Below are 22,229 nucleotides of genomic sequence, written 5' to 3'. Positions count from 1 at the left end.
GTCTTCATACATTCATTATTTAGCCTTCATGTTTTAAGATGCTGTTTAGTACCAAACATCTTGGAGTTTATGGAACAATTTTCCATTTTGAAATTGAATTTCTGTATGTTGCATTCTGGACTCTCTATGCATGATCACTTCTGAAAATATTTTAAAATTAAAGCCATGGAGTTTGGAAATACTTTGACAAGACTGCCAAAGTTAGGCTTTTTTGGAGTGCCCAGAGGGAAAACTTTTATGCCTTATCTTTAAGCATCAGATATAAAAATACTGTATCCAGAACACTAACTAAATTAATTCTTTATCCACAGACTGCAGCAGGTCTAATAAATTGAAAGGGCAAGTGAGGAATGTATTGAGGAGAAACAACAGAACTCTTGCTTGAAAATACAAGAGAAAAATTCAAAGCTCTCTTAGGCTACTTTAAGTTCAGCAAATACATGTGTGTGTTTTGAGGCTAAATTTTCCTCACTACATTTTTATTAGATTAAAAAAATCCAAACTGGTGCGTAAATTTTAAGAGGGACATTTGTTTTTCTCATTGTATGTAAATATTAAGATATCTTCTATCTCTTAAAAGAACAACTATGAAATGCCTGCAGGATGATTAAAACAAACTTGCCATTGCCTACATTTTTGGATGGATGCTTGGTTGATGTACTTGCAAAAATGCACAAATTATTCTGATTGTCAATTTAAATTTATTGCAAGATGGGAGAGTCTTTGACTCTGTGCTTTTAAGCAAGATGTATAAAGCTCTCATTTCAGATCCATCTTTGACGCTGGCATTCACGGAGCACTAACACAAGCTAGCTGAAATGATGCCTCTAGATCTCTATACATGTGCTGAAAGCTGAAACAGTAGATCAAATGTTAGAGTCCTTGTTTATCATCACTATAGTAGATATGTCACAAGTACTTATTTTAAAAGTGGTGGATGAGATGATCTGTTTCCAGAAATAAAACTGTACATTGAGGCAATGAGAAGAACATAGAGTTTATTCTATTGAAAGCGTAAAATGTGTAAAACTTCAGATGAGAGCAAAGCAGAAAGGGGCCATGTCTATACTGCTGGCTTTTGCCTGCATGGATATATTGACAGGTGTTTGGAGATGTGATAGAAGCTCTGACTGACATAGCTGCCCTGACCCAGAAGTCAGTAATATAACTGCAAATTCTGGTTCCCCTTCTCCCCTTGCCTGACATGACTTTTGTCAGGTGGCTTTAAAATACTAGTATAAAACACAGCTTTGCTGGCATAGCTTCACCTCTACTGATCTCTCTTTGATTTGTATACAAAACTGTAAAATGCCTCTATGGTAGAGTCATTTGGAACGTATTATGAATATCCAATAGGTGTAATTTGCCTTTAAAATACCGAATTTTTCCATTCCTCATAGAAATGCTGGAATTCTCCATTTGCAAAGTATGCAGAAAACAACCTCTTTCTGGTTAAAGCTGTGTATTGTATGACTTGGTTAAAAAGCAAACAAAGACTTTTAACTGCTTTTTATAAAATCTGTTCCAGTGAAACCACTGTTAACTTTGCAGAGATTTGGTTATTCTTTCTTTAAAAAGTCAACTTCTTTTATCAGCCAAAGAACAAGTCATTTGATTAATGATCATTTTTATCTCTTTGAAAGGATCCTTTCCGACCATTGGGGTGAAGTCTCTTTCGAGATTCCTGAGGGCGGGATTTTTAAATAGCATCCTGGCCTCACATCCAGTGTCAGGGGGTGGATCTTTACCCCCCAGCATTTCCTCTGGTAGGTATTCCAGCCTATTCCCCCACATCGATTTTTCCCTTCACCCTTTGCCCCATCTCTCCACACATCTTGGGGAAACAAAATTTAGTATTGGTCAGACAGGGAGATCAGATGTCCCTTCCAATAAAAAGCCAAACTGAAAGGAAATGGAAAAGATAAATTACTTTTCAGGAACTAGGCAGTTTTCCTGAATCAATGTATAGATGAAATTGTGAGGGAAACTGATCTGTAGTTAAGTGGCCAACCAAAATATTGGAAGAGAAGGCCTGGTATCCTCTAATCGTGCACTTCATGAAGCATGCCTGGGTGCACTAGGGAAACATAACTTTAAAAATGCCTCTATAAAATCCCAGATTTTATGTGACTCTGTGACTCTTTCCTAAAAATTTACACTCCCTTGCTAAAACACAGAAGCAAAACAAATTTGGAAAGGCAAAATTTAATTTTGTATTGATATACTGTTTAAATCCTTTGTATGCTTCTGTAGTTGCAACTTTTATCTCATGCAAACCTCCTTAACTTTTCTAATAACTTTTATCACAGTTTAAAATACTATAATTCTCTTAAAATGAATGAGAAAACGCCATTGCCTGTGTTGGCAGCACGGTATTCTGCAGTGCCTCTGGCGAGGTCCCCAGCAGAGGCACAGCTGTACCATGGCATGGGGGACCCCGGAGGGTTGGCGTAAGGTTGAATGTAGGCCAAGAACGAGAACACCATGCCAGGTGTTATCTGATACTGGGCTAAAACAGGAAAGAAGGACAGGTTAGAGGTATCCTTTCCCAGAAAGGCTAAACATGCTATCCATTCTCTTCTGGAGCCATTAAAAACCATCTTCCACCAAAGCTAATAAATGAAGAATAAATACATGTATCTTAATTATAGTTAAAACTGAATCAACGTGCAGTTCTGTTCCTTTCCAAACTACATATTTCTATGTAAAATTAATCTGTACATGGGCTAATGTCACACTTGTATCCTTTCAGGACATCTTACCTGTAATGTTACTTACAGGTTTTTTTTTAAAGAGGAAAAATCTCTTACGGTAAAAGTAGGGAGAAAATTAAAAAATCACATAATGTTATTGATTTGCTACACAAAAGAAACTGTTCTACTTCTCTATGCCCCATCTTATCTGTTGCAATACTTATAGGCCTCATTAATACAAGACGATTCTTACTTTTCTTTAAGTGCTGTTATTGCTTTGTTTACTTTCTTTCTTTGAATAGAAGCGTCTCAGCAACTTTGATGTCTTTTCTTATGACTGTTTGGGTGTCTTTTGTCAACAGTTTGTAAAATACTTTCCAGATTCTTTTCTCCTTGGATATCTCAGTGTTTAATAGCCCTTAGGCTATTTTGGCAGTCAGGATCATGATGAGATTGGTATCTGTAACCAAACAACTGTGGAAGAGGAAACACGTTTTGAACGTAGTGTTATGTATAGCATATCACTGATTCTATTAGATTACAAATGGCTTAACTGCACTCATGAACTGGCTTCTCACCTATGTAGCTACCTACAAGTTTATTTTATAAGGTGAGGACTGTTGTTTTCTGAGTGCTTGTAAAGCTTTTTATCATATTTTTTGGACTTAAATCATAACTCTTAAATGTGATTTGTTTAATAAAACTGGTTCATAATTTCTTGCTATTAAATGTCTTTTACTAAAAATTCTGATTCAATATGATGAAGTATTCAAAACAGGGAAAAAAAGGAAATGCAGCTACGTGATGTGCAACATACACCCTAGCAAGGCAATGGAAAGAAATGTTATTGTTTGATCATGTCAACAACAAAAAAAATGAGCCAAGCAGCAGCCCCACGGAAAGGGAGAGACTGCCTATCTTCTGTAAAGTGAGGATTGTCAGGTAGTTGAAAGCCAGTGAAGAACTGTGATAAATCCAGTGGACGAGATATGTTCCTTTGAGAGAGTGCATGTGAGGTCCAGGTGGCATGAAACACCGCAGTACAAGTCAGAAGTTGCTGTTAACAAATGTACCCTAACAATCTTATCTGTAGTGCTGCTATTTAACTCTTCCTTTTTTACTTTATCATATTTGTATTTACATTAAGCACAATCTTAATTCTGAATTGCCTCTCTTTGTTACAGAGATGACCAGAGGATGCCATTTCCATTTCATGATAACTTTCTAAATTGCTAAAACCAGCTTTGCTGTACACGTGAGCAAAAACAACCCACACGTTTACTGCATTTTTTGACAAAAAAAAAAAAAAAATATCTGTTGAAGGGAGTACTGATCTGGGATGTGAGAGACTCAGAACTGAATCTCTTACTGTGCATGATTCAGTGGAAGATATAAGTTCAACCTTGAATCTTTAATCACCTTAGTACAAAGAAGGGACGTAATCTTTTTTCCTTTGTATAGAAAAACACTGCACTAAACACCTGACCTCTTTTCCGAGTGTTGCTTTAGCAAGGAACAAAGACACCCCAGACAGCAGTGCTCCAAGAGGGTATTTAAGCAGTGATATCTGTGTTATCATGGCAGTCTTCGGCTGTTAGAAGAGCAGTAGGCAGGCAAAATCAACTGTCCATTGCAGTCTTGATGCTGTCTGTGAGGCTTACCCTCTCTCATTAAAAGTCAGAGAATTGCTGTTTGTGTACTGGTACTGGAGGGAAGCATGCTCGATTGCTGCCTTTGATAGCACAGTGACCCCACCTCCATTATCTGAGATGCTGGGCTCATACTGGACTGCAGCTTTCATAAGCCTAACAGAAGTACTTAACGTTTAATAACTTTTCTGAATTATAACCTAATTGCTTCACATATAGCTTATGTGTAAGATTTCGGTGAATTTAACTACGTGGAAGGCTTAAAGTGCCTGCATTATTCTGCTATTAGGGTCATTGAGAACAAAGATAATGAGATGTTTTTTATTTACCAAAACCTGTAACTCAAGCTAAGTGGCAGATTTACTTCAAAATAGTCAGAAAATTTATTCCTTACTAAAGACAAAATGCTTTTACATCTTTTTTTTCTACAAAATTCCCCACAGATGTTTTAAGTGAAACAGAACTAAACTGGAAAGCCTGCTATAAATAAGTATATGGAAAACAGCTTGGCAGCGCAATGTAGCTGTTGGTTTCCTTTTTTCCCTTTCTACTTTTCACTCAATAGTTGGGGGGAGTGTATTATCTGCACTGAGAGCTGATGTTCAGTTTTATGCAATTTGGTGTCTGCTTTTGCACTGTGCAGAGGTTCACTTATGTAAAAGGTATCCTCATTTAGCCAACATAAAGATTAATTTATGCTGCTGCCATGGGGCGTTACATCCTTCTGCATAAATGGATTGCCTCAAATGTAGGTGTGTTTTAAGCCTAGACGTAACTATGCTAATGTGATAGTGCTTATATTTGATAGTTGCATCAAAAATCTGTCACTGCTGTACAGCCATTTCACTAGAAGCAAAGCTTTCAGCAGGCCTCCAAATATCTGTCCTAGATTTTTGCAAAAACAAGCCCATTTTCAGACGATAGCTTCCTTTTGATTTAGCTATCATTTATGTCACAAATTACTTAGTTTCTAGTTATCCCACCTGTTAGCAGTGCAAATTCATATGACTTAGTTGATGTAGGTCTATAATGACAGATGGATTCACATAAGCAATAAGTACTTTTTCTCAAGTGATATCCTTGTATATATTAAATAGAATTCTTAAACCACTTAGTTTACACTCCTCGTCATCCTTACACTGGCACGAGCCGTGGAAGCTTACCCCTTCCTTCATAATTACACATACACACACACACAAACATACACATATATACGCATGTTGTGAAAAAACAAATCACTAAATTGCCAGTGCTGCATCTATTTCTTCAAATTCCAGCTCTTCCAAACTAAATGCGGTGTTGTTTGCTGCATTTTGGGGAAATTCTTAGCTGACTACTCTTGCTGTGTATTGGCAGCTCTTGATTTCAGTCATGTGTAAAGGGTTTGTTATGTAAATGCATACCCATATTGCCTGGCAGAAGTTGCAGATGGAAAACTTTATGGTATGCTGCTGTCTCTGAAGAGTGTCAGACAGATTGTTAAACCTGCTGAGTTGGAAAGGAAGGGAGGGAAACCAAATACCTTTCCTACTGTTTCTTTCAAACTAAACTCATTTCCTGAGTTTTTCCATTGACAAGAACAACTAGACATGGGTGTCAGGCTATGAGAAACTATGGAAAAGTTCCTGTTAAGTGAACCTCCCAGAACCCCTTCATACTGTTCAGCATTCAAACTACATCAGCAGGAGAGGGGGAAAAAAACATCAAAATTATTCTTTCCACACACACCTTTCTATGAACATCAGTGCTGCAATTTACTTGTGAACCCTCTGATCTCCCCATGTAGTCAGCGGCTGGATCATTGCCCCCTATTTCATTCACAGAGCACCTCTCTGAAGCTTCTGTGAAAGTATCTTGATGTGACTTTTTTAATGAAGTATGAGCATCAGTTATTTCCTACCACTTATTTTGCAAGGATCCAGCTCGTCTACATTTTAGGAAAATGGAAGCAAAGAAATTAGGCTTGACAAAACAATCCACCCCGTGAACCTCAAAAAATATATTATATGTAAGAAATGAGGAAGCACTTACTTTCCAGAAACTTAGAAGTGATACAGGACAGTTTACTCACTGCTGTCTTGGACTAGGTAATGACATGACTCCTCCTCCACATAAAGTATATTATTGTCCTGTTTTTGGCTGGGATAGAGTTAATTTTCTTTGTAGGAGCTGGCATAGTGCTGTGTTTTGGATTTAGGATGAGAATAATGTTGAGAACACCCTGGTGTTTCAGTTGTTGCTGAGCAGTGCTTACACCAGTCAAGGACTTTTCAGCTTCCCCTGCTCTGCCCGGTGCACAAGAAGCTGGGAGGGGGCACAGCCAGGACAGCTGGCCCGGACTGGCCAAAGGGCTATGCCATACCGTATGGCGTCATGCCCAGTATATAAACTGGGGGGAGTTGGCTGGGGGCCAGCGATTGCTGCTCGGGGACGCGCTGGGCATCCATCAGTGGGTGCTGAGCAACTGCATTGTGCATCACTTGCTTTGTATATTCTTTTATCATCATCATCATCATTATTATTATTGTTATTGCTATTGTTATTGTTGTTATTTTGTGTTCCTTTGCTGTCCTGTTAAACTGTCTTTATCTCAACCCACAGGATTTACTTTTTTTTTTCCCAATTCTCTCCCCTATCCCACCAGGGTGGTGGGGGTGAGCAAGTGGCTGTGTGATGCTTAGTTGCCAACTGGGGTCAAACCGTGACAATTATACAGAGGATATCCCCTTTTCAGTGTTTTACTGCCTGGCTGTCTATGGCTGTTTGTCTAACATGCATTGTAATGTTCACATTTATTACAGAGAGCTTCTCAAAAAACTCAGACATAACTGTAGAATACTAAACCAGATGATTATCAGTTTTCTTTTCCCAAAATTAATATTTTATTACAATTTCCAAGTGCACCTGAGTGAGCCCATTATTCTTGATATTGTATAAACTGACAATTCAAAGCAAATTGTATTGACAGACCCTTACTGAACAAAATTACTCAACAAGAACCATCAAGGAGCAATTGTTCGTAGTGAAACTCAACTATAATTATGGTACTCCAATAATGAGAAAAATAACTTCTATTTTTTTTCAGTTACTGCATTTTTCCCTACTCTGGTTTCCAGCACCTAAACTGCTGTATATTTTGTTAAATGAAAATTGCTAATCCTTTCCCAGTGACTAACAAATTGATTCTTTTATTGCATATGCATTTTCTAGGATATCTGAGCCAAATGGCTCTTCCAGTTTATTCTTTCCAGCCTCAGTGCTATTTCCCTGGCATGTCTAGCCTATAAACCCTGCAACTAATACATAATGGCATGTATTTTCTGAGGACAGAAGTTCAAATGTATAAGGACTTTTCCATTAGGCAGGCAGGAAGTACTTCAGAACCAAAATATGGATGAGCAGTACGTAACATGATAGTGAGAGAAACTTTTTTTTGTGCTGGTCCATTAGGGTTTAGCTTGAACTATAGAACTGGGATTAAGCCCTGAGTGTAGGACATGATAAAAGTTCTTCATTCTCTACCCTTGCTAAATAGCTCATTTCATGCTCAGGTTGTCGTCGTAAACAATTCCAAATATTTTAGCCCTAGAAGTTCAGAAAAGTTTATTTGCATATGTGGTCATTTTTACATAATATAAACTACTATTACATATTTTTTAAAAATCTGACTACAGAAAATGTGGTAATTTATTGTAACAAGCGTGTGAATTGAAGCAAGTTGCTGTTCATTACTAGCAGGAGCAGAAACATAGGAAGAGGAAAGCTGGAGGAGCCTGATGGATACACACAGAAATGCATTTGTAAATAAGCTACACACAGTTATTCTTTGTTTTAAGATGAAAGGAAAAAAAATCTGAACTCCCATTTTAGCCTAGCAGTAAAACACTGGATGTGAAAACAGATTCAGAATTGTTTGAGTTTTTGTGAGGTGGGAGATGGAGGGAATAGTAAACTTGAATAATGTTTAGGTTTTCTTGGTCTGTTTTAGGTAGTACTGCTGAAGTACTATTCCCAGGCCCAAATACTGTGTATGGGAAATAATCAGCCTAACTCTGGATTTTACACGCTGGTATTTAACAAGCCTGTTTAGGTGCCTTATACAGTTGGTGAAGACTAGACAACTCTGGACTGACTCGTATGACCAGTTTATGATGCATAGTTATGAAAATTTGACTCCTTCACTTGAAATGCCTTTTTCATTCTCAGAAAAATTCTAGATATTGCTAGCTATGGAGATGTCTCCACAGTTACGGGAATTAAGTTATGGGAGATTAATGCTTTTGGTTTTCTTCTTCATGTGTCGATGAGTTTTCATATTTTTCTTATTTCTTCAAGATGTATATGCTTGTCTAAAAACCTGTGCATCTAAAGTTTGCTGCTTCACCCATCTTCATGGTAACTCTTGGCTTTTGTTCATGATCAAAATCGGAGGTGAAGGGAGAAGCTTGAGAATGTGTGCCTTCATGTCCTGAAGGTACAAAACATCAAAGAGAAATAAGAAAAAAACCCATGAGATCGCAAAAATGTCACAGTGTTAGGTCCAGTGCATCATTTATTTGTTGGCCCCCTGAGTCATTATGTTTTGTTTTCTTAATTTTGGGTTTAGCAACTCACACATGTTACGACCGAAGCTTCCTTTGTGGATTTCAGAAACTTCAGGAGCATTGATATGCGACCTCCCCTGCTTCTTGAAATCAGAAATGATGCCTTTCTTGTGTGTAGAAAGCAGCAAGACACTCATAAAAAATGAAGGAGGAGGTAGCGGCTCATCAGTTTTGTATAGCTCAGAAGTTTAAAGTTTATGTAGACCAAAGGGAAATAGGAGCAGAACACGTGTGCTCAAATAGTAAACGGAAAAAATACATAAAAGATATTCTAAAGCGCAAGGCATGTCAGAATCTTATAAAGATCACAATCAGGCATAGTAATGAATAATCAAAAAATGCCCTGACATTTCAGAATAGGATTAAAATAATACCTTAACCATGTCATTATACTTATGAAAGCAAAAAAACATGTTTTAGTGTAACCTTATGTATGCAATTTTTTATTTTGCTCATTTTCAAATTTCTGTTGTAGCTTATAGCTTCTAAATATAACACATCTATGATAATGAGTAAATTCACAATAGAGATTAAATAAGCTTTGTTTCTTATGTTCCATAAGTATCTGTTATGTATCATGGCATACTAAATATTGATGAAGGGCAGAAGCCCCTGATACACAGACTTAATTTTTTTTAAATTCCTTTACATGCTCTGGGGTCAATATGGCAAGTGATCCTTGATGCAGTCAGACTCTGTGGACTAATTTTGAACCAAAGAACATCCCTCACTCTTTCCACAAGAGGATGTAGAGTGGTATGAACATTGAAAATGTTAAAGAGTAAGTTAAGGGTGAAATGTCATTAGATTAAGTGAAATATGCTGAAATTCAGTTATTAAAAAAGTGAGGTGAATTTTTTTGGTTAATCTAAGTGGGCAAAAGTATCTCTCTCAAACTGAACCTGAATAGAATCTGTTATTTATTATAATTTTTTTATTGTTCTTTGTTTCAATGCTAAAGTGTAAGTGCTGGAATTTTTAGGGTTCTAAGTCAAATTTCAAGCCATATAAATCTTATGCCAGAATCAGTTCTATTAAAAACTTTTTTTTTCCCCTCCTAGAACATAATTAAATTAAAACTGAGCAGCCAAATTTTTTGTGGCTGGTCATTAACAAATTACCTATTCTTGCAAAGAAACTAGTCTGCATTCTCCCTCCTACTTATACATTGATAAAGACTGCCTTTATTGCTGGGATTTCTTGATTTAAAATTAGATGATGTAACCTAATATTTGAGATAGGATGGTCAAAAATGCAGTCCTTGAGCTCTGTTCATTGTTCTGACTTGTGATTTTGTCATCTCTTTAAAACCTCTTTCAAGTCAGCATAAGGTGGTCCTTACAAGGCATGGAGATGACAGAATGGTTCCAGGCTACATGACCCAGATTTTGATGCACACATCAGCTGTTGTAATGATCTGTGGAAGTTCTTTGGCAACTGCCATCATTCAGATTTTTTTTTAAGGTACATTAGTTTATCCCAAGGGCCCAGGCTGGCGCACTGCCCTCTCAGGGTCAAGGGAACATGAAGGCAATGCAAAGCCTCTTTGTACACGCTTTCTGCAGATACAGTAGTTCCCACAGCTTTTTCTTGCAGGCTGAGGACTTGGTTTTTGTGATACCTTAGCCAAGTCACTTCACCTCATCTCTTTTCACCATAAATAGCAAAGATTTATCTGTTTATAGATTAGTATTTGAAAAATAGTGTAAGACTCTGAAATGGGATGAATTAGATGTACTTAGAATAGTTCATGCAGCAGCTTTCAGAGCTGGTCTGCAAATGCACCAGCTCTGGTTCCCTTCCGTGTGTACATCTGGAGTCTAATAAGCCATCTCACCCTAATGATGAAGATGTTCCTTTTTTATTTCTGCTTATCATATTCATGTAAACATAAGCAGCAGGAATAAAACAGAACTTTTTTCATCCATATTGTATTTGTAATGCTAATAAATATGTAGAAAGAGATAACACAGATAACCAAACCAACACATGGAAACTTGAAGAAATGCAAATTTTTTTTAAAGATATACGGCTGGAAAGTATAAATGCAGAAAATATCAAAATTTGGGCCAGTTATTGTATTTCTATGGTATAATTTTAGCCATTATTTCTCCCTCACCTACCCAACCTCCAACTAGTGACAAACAACTATTTGTTCTGCTTTTACCCTCTACTGCACTCCATTTGCTTCTCTTATGGAAAGGCAAGAATAAGAAAACAAATAATGGAAAAGGTGCAACTGCTTTCTCGTTACAGTTCCGCTTTTCTTTCCTCAAAACCTTACAGAATATTAGTTCTCCTCTGATGCATCATTATTAGTAGCAGGAGTGACAAAGCTGTAGTGCCACAGCAAGTGGTTCTCCTATTTGAAGCAATATGTAAGGAACAGACCTAGCGTGAGATCTAGGAGTGCCTTCCGAGCCCTGGGCATTTCAGTGAGGCACACGCAATTCTACTGTGGGTGCTTTGCACGCTATTGGAGTGTTGAAAGGCTTACCGCTACCTAAGGGAAGTAAGTTAGCGGGGAACCAAAAGCAGAACATGGCTTTGGAGTGAAAAAATGCTTGATATGGAGGTGACTTCTGAGAGGCTACCTGGACACATGAATTCGGACCTAAAGTGATGGAGCAATATTTTCTTATATGAACTAGGGAGCAGATTCAAAGCCTTTGCTGTTTTAAGTGGAAGAATAAATAACCTCTGTTTATGGTAACAGATTTATTCCCATGATGGGTATTAAAGATTTCATTATAAGTAAAGACTGTAGAAGTGAGCATGTACTAACTGTATTCTTTTTGGAGGATCTTACATAAAAAATTCATTAAAGTGGGCTTTGCTGCATTATTTAAAATGACAACAGGAGACAACACACTGAATATTTTGTCATTGATATGACACTTCAAATTCTCCTCTTATTCATCACTCTACCACTCAATTAAATTAAACACTATCAAAATCTTGTGTTGTGGAAAAAAAAATTAGAAAGAGAACTAAAAATATATGCGATGTGAATTTTAAGTATAATTGATATTTTACATTATTCTGCAATGTACAGCTTTTTTTCTTTTTTGCATTTCTGCCTATTAAAGAAAACGTCGAGCAGATTGATCAATAGAAAATACAAAATTGTAACATATTCTGAGGTGGCATTACATGGATACAGAATGTTTTTCATTTATGCTGGTTTTATTTGAAAGGCATTACAGTACAGCTGGGTGGGAAAAAACTTTCTCAGAGAAAAAAAAACCCACGTTGTCAAAACCAGTCAGCCACTTGTCACAAGGTAGTTTTTGCATCAAAACAAGGAATAATCCCCGCACCTTCTACAGGTTCATCTAAGTTCTGAGTAATGAAATTCATGTCCTTTCCCTGGGTCATGCAAAGCATTGATACTGCTCTTGCGGGTTTGATCTGGCTTTCTGAGACGCTGGGAGTCTGAAATGGATCCGCCAGAGCCAGAGTTACTCCATGTGCATTGTGCACGGAGGGGAAGCTGCTTTAGCCAATATCCCAGACACATGACTGGTGTTGGGGAAGAGTGGGGTGGGAATATTTACAGTTTCACAGAAATTATGAAAACAGTGAATCTGGCTGTGTTATCAATACACGTCATGTATAAATACAATTTCATATTGTTATCTTATGGATGTAGTAAAATGATAAATTTGTTACACATTTGCAAATGCTAAATGTGATATACATAGTGTGTAAAATCCATATTTGGGTTTAAAACCTATTGCTTCAGAATACTATTTATATAATTCTTCTACTTTAAAAGTCTATTTTCTTGCTGTACTCCCTGCTCCAGCACTGCTGGGTATCTAAAGCTGCTGCAAGAATGATTTGTTTGGCTGATTTGATCATTGAATCCATCTTCAAACCTTTTTATATTTTGCCCACCCCCAATTCAAACATGAAGTTGTGTGCTCTCCTCCAGCAGTGTCTGCAGTTTTTAGCCCCTAGATGCTCTTGACCTCTGTCTTTTATTCCAAGTCCTCAGCTGAAGCTGACACCTTTTTCAGTGTCCTTTTTCCATGCCTTCTCTTATGTGGATCTAGACTGTAAAATTAACCCTGTTCTTCTTCAGATACTTGTCTAGTGCCTATGTCTGTATCTGTGTGAAAACACCTGAACTGGTCAAATCTTTAAACTAGAGTTTGAGTGTCCAGCTAGCTGGTGAGGCGCACCCATGCCGCAGAGGGGACTCCTCATCGGTCGCAGGAGTGCCTTTTGGTGCATGCTCTCATGCGTGTACAGAGTTCCCTGGGGCTACGTGTGAGCTCTCACGGGTGCTCACATAGCAGGCTCACGCAGCGCTGGGACGGCTGTCTCTGTGCTGCAGCCTGTGCCATCCTTCTGAGCCCTGAGCGCTTTTCCAGCTCCCACCTGTATCACCTCCCACTGCTGTCTATCCTTAAACTTGTTTCTTCAAGTAAAGATGTCCATGTTTCATAATGTAAGCAATCATAAATATAGGAAAATAATTCAATGCTTTCCAGAATTGCATTAGCCTGCCCCATGATAAAATAATCAAAGATTGCTTCTCTCTGTCCAAGACTTCTCTGCCCCCCTCCTTTTTTCATTCCTGTCCTTGTTTTGAGGATGAAGAATTCATCTGCCTTAGTACCATAAGAGCAACATGGATTTTCATAATCTAAGTAATAGTCTTTTTTCCTTTTTTTTTTTTTGTCTAGAGCCAAGTAGTCCTCTTTAAAGCAATAGCAGTATTCTGTGTTTGTACAGGGTTCAGCACAGACCTTAATCTTTTCTGGACTCAAATTGTACCACAGTATAAAGGATAACACCTGCTCTTTGCAGCTAAAAAGGAAACTAACATCAACTAATGTCATCCATGGCCTTTTGTCTTACCAAGACCTTTGTTCTATACAAGTCCTGGGTTGGTTGCCACCCTCTGACCCTTTGGAGGTTAGGCATCCCAGGCTGCGCTCTGTTACATGTCGGGTATCAGAAGTAGAGATGTGCTTTCAGGGTTTGCTTCCCAGATCTGGAACTGATGGAGTGCAACAGCTATACACATCAATATCTGTGTTTTTCGCAGGGGACAGCCCAGTCTCTCCCACTGCCTGCCCTTGGGACTGGTGACTCGGTCTCTGGACTGAGATGCCCAATGTTGGATTCTCCCATTGGATGTGCCAGAGTCAGCTGCTCATCCTCATGTCTCAGCCAGCTTCTCCACACCCAACTGCTAGTCCCATTCCTTCAACCATTTTTGAACTGGAGAGTCTGTTCATGCAATGCGAACACACAGTGGAGTCACTTAAGTGTCTCTACAGGGTACTGAGCTAGGGAAGAAAATACAACATTGTGTATTGGTAACCAAACACAGCCTGGCTGGGTATACTATACTGATTAGATGGAGAGGGCCACTTGATTTTCTGAACCTGTTTTTCCTACCACACCTTTGAAATAAGATGTGTCCTAAATTATGTTTCCTGACACTTGATGTACTTATATTTGTAAAATGTTTAGAGATCCTTGTATGAAATTTGTAAACCTATACAATTATTTGAAAATAATTGCTTGCTGGGAATAGAACCCGTGTGTTACCACTTTGATGATAAATGTACCGACTGGAATCTGCTGTGTAGCAGAGTTTTCTACTATATCTTCAAACAAGCGAAACAATAGCTGAGACATTTTTGATCTACAGGTACTCCAAAGACAAATACTATGCTGACTAAAAGTCTCACTGGATTGCCTGTCACAGTCCAGCTTGGAATACATAAATATCTTCAGTCATACATTAAACCTGCAGGCAAAATAGGATGGCTTTTATCAAGTGCTGTCACACTAAAAGAAGATTATTTGAGAAGTTAGTGTTAGGATCCAGATTTAAGATTTTTGCTTAAGATAATCAAGTGATGGAGCCGGGTTCATTTTTGTGGTGTCTTGACACAATCTTGCATCAAGTTCACTTGAGATCTAGGTAGGATGGAGAGGGTTACAGACTGAGTCTATGGGAAGCCATCAGCCTAAGTGGCTAAATTTATTGTCCACCAAAATTCCTGAATACTTAATGGTATGCTGTTCTTCCAATATACAGCAACCTGTTTGAAGACAAATGCTACTTTGGTGTATTTACCAGATCATGCCATTCCTGTGCTATCATGTGGAAGAGCTGGTTTTGTGTTAAGGCGTACCATTTCAAGTAACTAAAGGAACACACTGAGTAGTTTAAAAACTCATAAACATTATCTAGTGAAAAATACTGAAATCTCTTTTTTTAAATCCACAGATAAATTCATATAGATACATTTCATAGTTACTTTAGCCTAGAAGTTCATACTGTTGGTCTGAGCAAAATGAAGTACAGTTTGTTGGGGGTTTTTTGGAGAGGTAGATATTTTGTGAGAGAACGTAGAAGAATTAAGAGTTGCTTTTACAAAATAAGTGTGAAAATAATTTTTGTTTAAGGATATGATTCTGAGGAGCATAAAAGATGTAACGAGAGCCTGTGAACCTCTAGAGAACCTTAGAAAATAACTTCTGGAGAGCATAGGGCAGCAAAGGATTACTAACAGGAAACTAGGGGCACTGTTTTGAAGCGCAATAGCTCCATTTGTCATTCCCTTCAAATGCAAATCTTCCATAAAGGTGTTTTAGTTGTTGATTTACCCAAAAAGGGAAATTTCTGGGTAACAGGCCTGACAAAATATACCATCTGAAAGCCAGCTTTACATCCCTATTTATTGCAAGATGCTGTTGTCTGCAACAATTTAGAAATTACAATTTGCTTGAGAGAGTTCTGCATATAGCGAGATCCTCTAGCATCAGGCTGCTGTTTGTTTACTTCTCTAGATTATAGAATATTCCTTTCACATGGACATGTCAGCCCCTTGACAGTAAGGAAATGGTAAAGGTAAGGGAATCTAGGTCATTCATGTACTTGAAACTAAAGAGACTAGGCTATACAACTAGTCATCATTAGCAAGCTGAAGTAAAGAAAACATTAATTTTTAAAATGCTGTGATCTCTAAGAGCTTAAAAGTGATGTATCATTCAAGCTTATAATGCAAAACCAGGGTATAACCAATGGATGCAGATGAATATAAATTGATTTGGTGGCAGATGCACATCTGCAGCTGAGACCAAACATTCAATTAACAAAAAAGAAGCTGGTAATTCTTCACACTTCAGAAAGGCTATCCAAAAACACTATTAAGGCATCTGAGACTTTTTACACAGGAAAAAATGTACTACTGTGCCAACATTATGAAGCACTGTTTTATTCATTGAGGACCTCAACATGAGGGTGAATACAGAAAGAAGCCCAAATTTTATGGGAAGAAACAAGAGAATATTGTGAGGAACTCCAGAAAGACTAGACTAAACCATGTGAATGAGCATCACCAGGGTACTTGGAACTCCAATTCAACATGCTGGGAAGGAACAGAGAAACAGCTCATTCACTTTTTTAAATTCAAGGTTAGCTGTAACAGCTCAGGAGAAATACCTGGCTGTGGCTTATTGCATATTGTGGACAGTTTAATAAACACTTCCACTGTTAACCAAGCTGAGCAGAAAGTTAGCATGTACAGAAATGGACAATTGTGCTAGAAAAATCATAATGCACTTCTGTGCTTTCTCACCCTGAACACTGTGATTGTTTCTCATCCCCTCGTCCAAATAAAACACAAAAATAGTTTGAGAGGCAGAGAAAAAAAAAAAGTCATGAAGAGGCTTCCTTTGGATTTGAAAAATGTTGGAACAGCTAGTGTTGTACTGAGAAAGTGAAATGGGTGGGCGTGTGGTGTCACCACTCGGCACACCCCGGTTTCACACAAACCCCGAAGGAGACAGGCATTCTCAGGGAAAGGACAGTTTGCCATTTTAAGACTTTTTACCTCCTTCCCAATCTTACTGACATACTTATTCATTACATTAGTTTTGCATATATTAGAATGGCTCCTTTGTAATATTAGCAATTCTAAAAAACTTCTTGCTGCGTAGCCTGATTAGCATGCTAATGGGGCCTCTCCTGTCAAGCACTTCAAGAGTGGTAAGTTATTCCTGGGTATCAGCCGTGAAGTGGTATTTAGTTAAGTACCCAGTTTAAAAGTTTATCTTCAGATTTGGATATTCTTTTAAGAACTAAATGTAATGCGTTATTCTACTTCAATTTGGATATGATTCTACCTTGGAACCACACAGGAAAGCTGTGCTAGTTGAGCAAAACTTTGATATCAATGACATTGTGTATATGTTATGTATGTACAAACATATGGATTCAGAGTTTTTCTGGATTATATACACCCAATACATCTAGGAGACTTTTTTTTTTTTTGTGACATCCCCTTCTATCTGTCTATCTGTATGCTCTAAATCATTGAGATATTTTTCTTTGAGAGGAAAATAATGGCACTGAGTTTGTAATTCCTTGGACATGGCTTATGAATATTTTTTTTTTTTGCCTTAACTCAACTATATTCCAAAATGTTACACAGCAAATGTTGCTATTTGGAAATAGCAGGCTCTTCTTTGATCCCTTTTAAGAGGAGAATACACTGGAGTGAATGATACACATTCAGCTAATCCAGTACCACAAAAAAAAAAAAAAAAGGTAGAAAATAATTCTTAGAGAATAACACAGAGAATTGTGTTTGTGATATAAATGAGGATTTTGAAAATGGGTAACATATTTAACTACTGTGAATAATCTGTGCAAAAGAGTTGGAATTATAAAAGCCCCATAATATGTCTATAATCCTGATGTGTTTCTTTGCTGTTTTGCAGGCAGACCAGTAATGATTGTAGTTGAATACATGGAGAATGGATCCCTTGACTCTTTTCTGCGGGTGAGGTGCCATTTTCTGATGACATTTGAATAAGACGCCATTCTAGGTTAAGATTTTAAATCATTTATTGTAAATTAATTTCTACATAATGTTATTCATGGATTTTTAGTGAAGAATAGAAGCATTTTCCCCAGGGTACATTTCTAAGGTACAGTGATACATTAGAGCATAGCTGGAAAAAAAGAAGATTTAAACTTAAGAATGTAATTGATTTCTTCTACAAAATAAGTTCCCATATTTAGCAAAATGTATTTCAAATAGTGGTTTTGTGAAGGAAAAGATAAATTGAAGCACAAATGCCTAGCCTTATGGAAGCGGTTCATTTTTCTCAATCACTTTCAAAAATACTTAGTTATGATTTTTTTGGTTGGTGAAGTGTAGAATAGACTCAGTAATTGATTTATAATTATTTATGGTTACTTGCATTTAACAAATTAGAAAACAGTTCATGGGTGAAATGTCCTCGCATTAATTAACCCCCAAAGGTCACTAATAAACATTAAAGAAGGGCTCCAGAAAGCATGAATAATATGTTGGCACAATTGTATTTAATTTTTCTTAGAAAAGTAGAAGGAAAGCTAAACTTATCCTAAAATGGTCTCTTTGTTAACAGAACACCTGGAAATGCTCCAGAGGCCCACTGACAAAAGACCCTGTGTGAATAATTTGATTGTCAAGTATTTCAAATTTGTCTTAAAAAGTAAATGTCAATCCTTACTAGCCCGCTGCCTTGCCATTGCCGTTTTGCAGAATGGTGAAGCTGGGGTTGTAGGCAAGGTCGGGGCAGGTGATCGGGGGCCTATGGTTTTGTGAAGTTGTTTGAAAGGGTATCCCAAGTGCAAAGGAGAGGTGTTCAACAAGGAGCTGTGAAAATATTTGCAGGAAAATCTAGACGATGATGATCAAGGATACTATGGTGGCAGGAAAAAGGAACTGCTAAGAGCAAAGAATGAATAAGCAGGAGAGAAAGAGCAGCTAACACTTTAGAAAGAAGACTAAATCAGTGGGAGGGAGAGGAAGTGACACGGAGAGTACTTGTTTGACAGCAGGTCGAGAAAAGAGGTAGCTGCAAGAGGAGAAGAGCATCTGGAACAGAGGATACTACCCTGAGAATACATCAGAGCCATTATCTTAGATATCTCGAGACATTGTTTCTCCCTTCCTTTTGCTTTTGATTATTCCATTGTATTTTTTCTCTAGCATTTCCTGCCGTCCTCTTCATCGACTCTCCCAAATAATTTTTTGTTTTCCTTTGTCAAGACACATGACAGATATCTGCTGTGTTGTCAGAAACACACCAGCACCACAGTTTCTGGTGAGAATTTACTAATCTCTCAAAATCAAGTATTTTTCTGAAGAGAGTTTGATATCATCAAGTTCTTCTTAGAAACTGGGTAGGTTTTAAAAATCACCCCCCTTGTCTTTCTGGCTCATCTCTCTATCCATCTGCAGCAGACAGACTGCAGCTGATTTGAGTACCTGGGGCTTCCCCGGTCTGTAATTTTTCAGCAGTGCCCCAGGAAGACATGCCGGGGCCTGAAACTCTGCTGTGTGCGTGTGTGCGCATGTCTGTGCATGTGTGTGTGTGCAGAATTTCATAGAAGAGAATAAAACCAAATACTGAAATAATTCATGAGAGAGAATTACCTTTCTCTGAATTGCTCTAGTATGATATCTATATTGCAATTATTCTTCACATGCATTTATTTATCAGAATAGTTACTAGTTATTAGGATACTTAAACAGAAACTGACATCAAGAAAATTATGATGTTATTGTGAAGCAATACTTCTCACATTGCATCAGATATATTTGTAGGCAGAACTGCTGGGGGGAAATGTGAGCTAATCATTTCTGCAGCTGGTTTCCATGTATATTATTTTACAGTTTCAATTCACACTTCAGATATGGTTTATTCTCCTAAAATGCTTTCTAAAGGGACTAATATTCAGCATCCCAAAGCACTGTAGATATATCATCAGCATTTCTGTTAATAATTAGCAGAGCAAATGGCTGCAAAGTAACCTATTTAAAAAGAAATCCAGCTACTTCATTAATAATAGTTGTTTCCTGCAGATATAAGTCTACACTTTTAAAAGCTTTTGTGAAAATACAAAGAAGCAGAGAGGGTTTATCTTTAGCAATCCTAATGAAAGCTGTTCGGTGAATATAACAATTCTTTTGTGATGAGATTTAGAAGGGCTTATAAGATAGTCTATCTTTCTTATTATTTAAAAGAATCACTTGTTACAGTGCAAAGTGTTTTTACAGAAAGGGGAAAAAATCCATTTCTCACAATCAAAAATACTTCCACCCACACCAGAACCTGCAAAAATTAACCAGCACATCCCTCCAAGCTGTCCTTCTCCAAAAGCCTGCAAAAATGGGTCAGTCTTACAATTTCAAAGTGAAAATCTGTGATGAACCATGTGAGGGTATTCCAGAAGAAAGACTCCACATGGAAGACATTTGCCATCAGCCTCCTCGTGGCCTTGGTGGGATGTTAGCTTTCACGCCAGCATGAGTTGTGCGAGGAATCATGAACTCCAAGTAAAACTCCCCTTGACCCCTAAACCCTTAATAGCCTTTACTTCCTTGCTTTACAGATGGGGAAATAAAGCACTGAGACGTTAAGTGATCTGCACAGTATTGTGCACAAAGTGCATAGCAGAGAGCAGAAATGAAATCAGTTCCCCTGAATTCCAGGCCAGCAGCTTACACTCATCCTTCCTCTTACTTAGTGCTGTATTTTGGTTGCAGTTTTGTGGCCAGGTCCCCAAACCAGTGCCTTCCTTTCTGGTATTTGTATGAATTAAACAGCAAGCTCAGCTAGATTATGTCTTCCCCACCTGACAAAATATCCTGTATGCTGGCTGCTAACTTTCAGCTTTTGGGGAAAAAATTTGGCATGCACTTGCAACATGAAGATGCTTTAGATATATTCTTAGTGGAAAAGCATCAGCTAATTAGAACCAATTCTGTAAGATGATGGTAATTAATTATAGCAATTGTGAACCACCAGACATCCTAAATTGCTGGAGACACTTGATACTAAATTTTCCTCAGAAACCCTGCATTATTTTTGCAATTATATAAATCTTATTTCCATAAAATGAAACTCATTTATCTTTTTTTCTCATAGAAGATTGATGCATGTAAGTTAATCATCTCACAAAAGTATACCTGAAATTTTCTGTCAAGGGAATGCTTATTTGACCAGAAATAAGGTACATGTGGCTTCACTCTGGTAACACTTGGCGAGATTTCTCTGAAAAAGGATGTGAGCTTGCAGCTTAGTATTTCTTCAGGGGCTAGAGGCTCGTCTTTCAGTATTACTCCGGCAGCTCCCAGATAGGACTAATCTGTGCTTGGAAAGAAAGTGGGTGATACTTCAGCTTGGGAATTGAAGAGATCCAGGTACAATTTCCCATTACCAACTTCACACACAGACTTTGGATGGGACACATTGTCTTTACGTTACAGTCACCTGCCTGTATAATGGAGATCTTAGCAATCACTTATTCTGCAAACGTATGAGGAAAATAATAAACCCACAAAGAGCTGAAAGGGCAGCTATCCGTATTGATAGAAAGATGTACTCAGTAATTAGATAGGATAGTTGCAATCAGATATGTTTGCTCAGGCTTGTTGATACAGAGTATAGAAGATACAACAAGAAAGACAACAAAGAGAGATGCATAACAGAGAAAAAAAAAAAAGAAAAAAACCTAAAGAACACAAAACCTTTTTAACAAGCAGGTTGCTACTGATGTGGGTTTGAGATGCCTGTTCTCTGAGCATGGCCATGACTAAGTAAACCACATGGCTATTGAATCACTCCTTGGTGAACTTGCAGTCTTCACACATGACATAAATGCAAGCCCATTTTGCTGAAGGAAAACGGAGATGAGTCCCACATTGCACCCAAGCCCATGCAGCTGTTCAGAGCATGATACAGTAATATAACCCGGGTCTGAATCCTAGTTTCACTCCTTAGCTGTTTGTGTTGGACACCACAACATCTCCCTCAGTCTTGCCTGTCAGATGATTGCAATAATTCCTATAAAAGTCCTTTACCCCGAGGTTGGTCCTTTCACCCTGATATACCCTCCCTGGCTCAGCCTGCTCTCTCAGTAGATGCCTTCCAGACTTATGGAGCTATTTAGAGTTAAATCTCATCTACTGTTTTCACAGCTCCATCTAAAGGGTCATTCTTGGCTAAAGTAATTTGATTTAGTATCACATAGACAGGAACGGGGTGATTAGGAGGCTAGGTGGCTTGTGTGTTTGGGGGGGCTACTGCTTCTTGGGCTCAGTTGCACAGAATGCTACCTGGAGAGCATCTGCTGGCTGTGGTCTGCGCTCACCCTCCTTGTGCGTCGTTCAGTATGGGCATGAATTTAAGCCACAGAAAAGGAATGCAGTTAGAAGCTGACTTTTGCGGATGTTTGTTTGTGGTTGGCTACC

The 22,229-nt window shown here is 38.0% G+C and overlaps 1 protein-coding gene across 2 annotated transcripts in view; it reads left to right on the top strand.

Annotated features, from left to right (window-relative positions):
• Positions 1–22,229, top strand: part of EPHA6 (EPH receptor A6) — a gene marked incomplete at both ends in the record, with an annotated part of 510,935 nt that overhangs the window by 429,046 nt on the left and 59,660 nt on the right. For both annotated transcript variants that reach the window (XM_082332768.1, XM_082332767.1), the window contains 2 exons: positions 1,644–1,770; positions 17,705–17,762. In XM_082332768.1, the coding sequence (XP_082188894.1) occupies positions 1,644–1,770; positions 17,705–17,762 (185 nt within the window). The remainder of the gene's footprint in view (positions 1–1,643; positions 1,771–17,704; positions 17,763–22,229) is intronic.

Source organism: Platalea leucorodia (genome assembly GCF_965183815.1).
Source record: "Platalea leucorodia genome assembly, chromosome: 2".
Lineage (NCBI taxonomy): Eukaryota > Metazoa > Chordata > Aves > Pelecaniformes > Threskiornithidae > Platalea > Platalea leucorodia.
The sequence above is the reverse complement of the archived record's forward strand: the minus strand, read 5'-3'. Positions and strand labels throughout refer to the sequence as shown.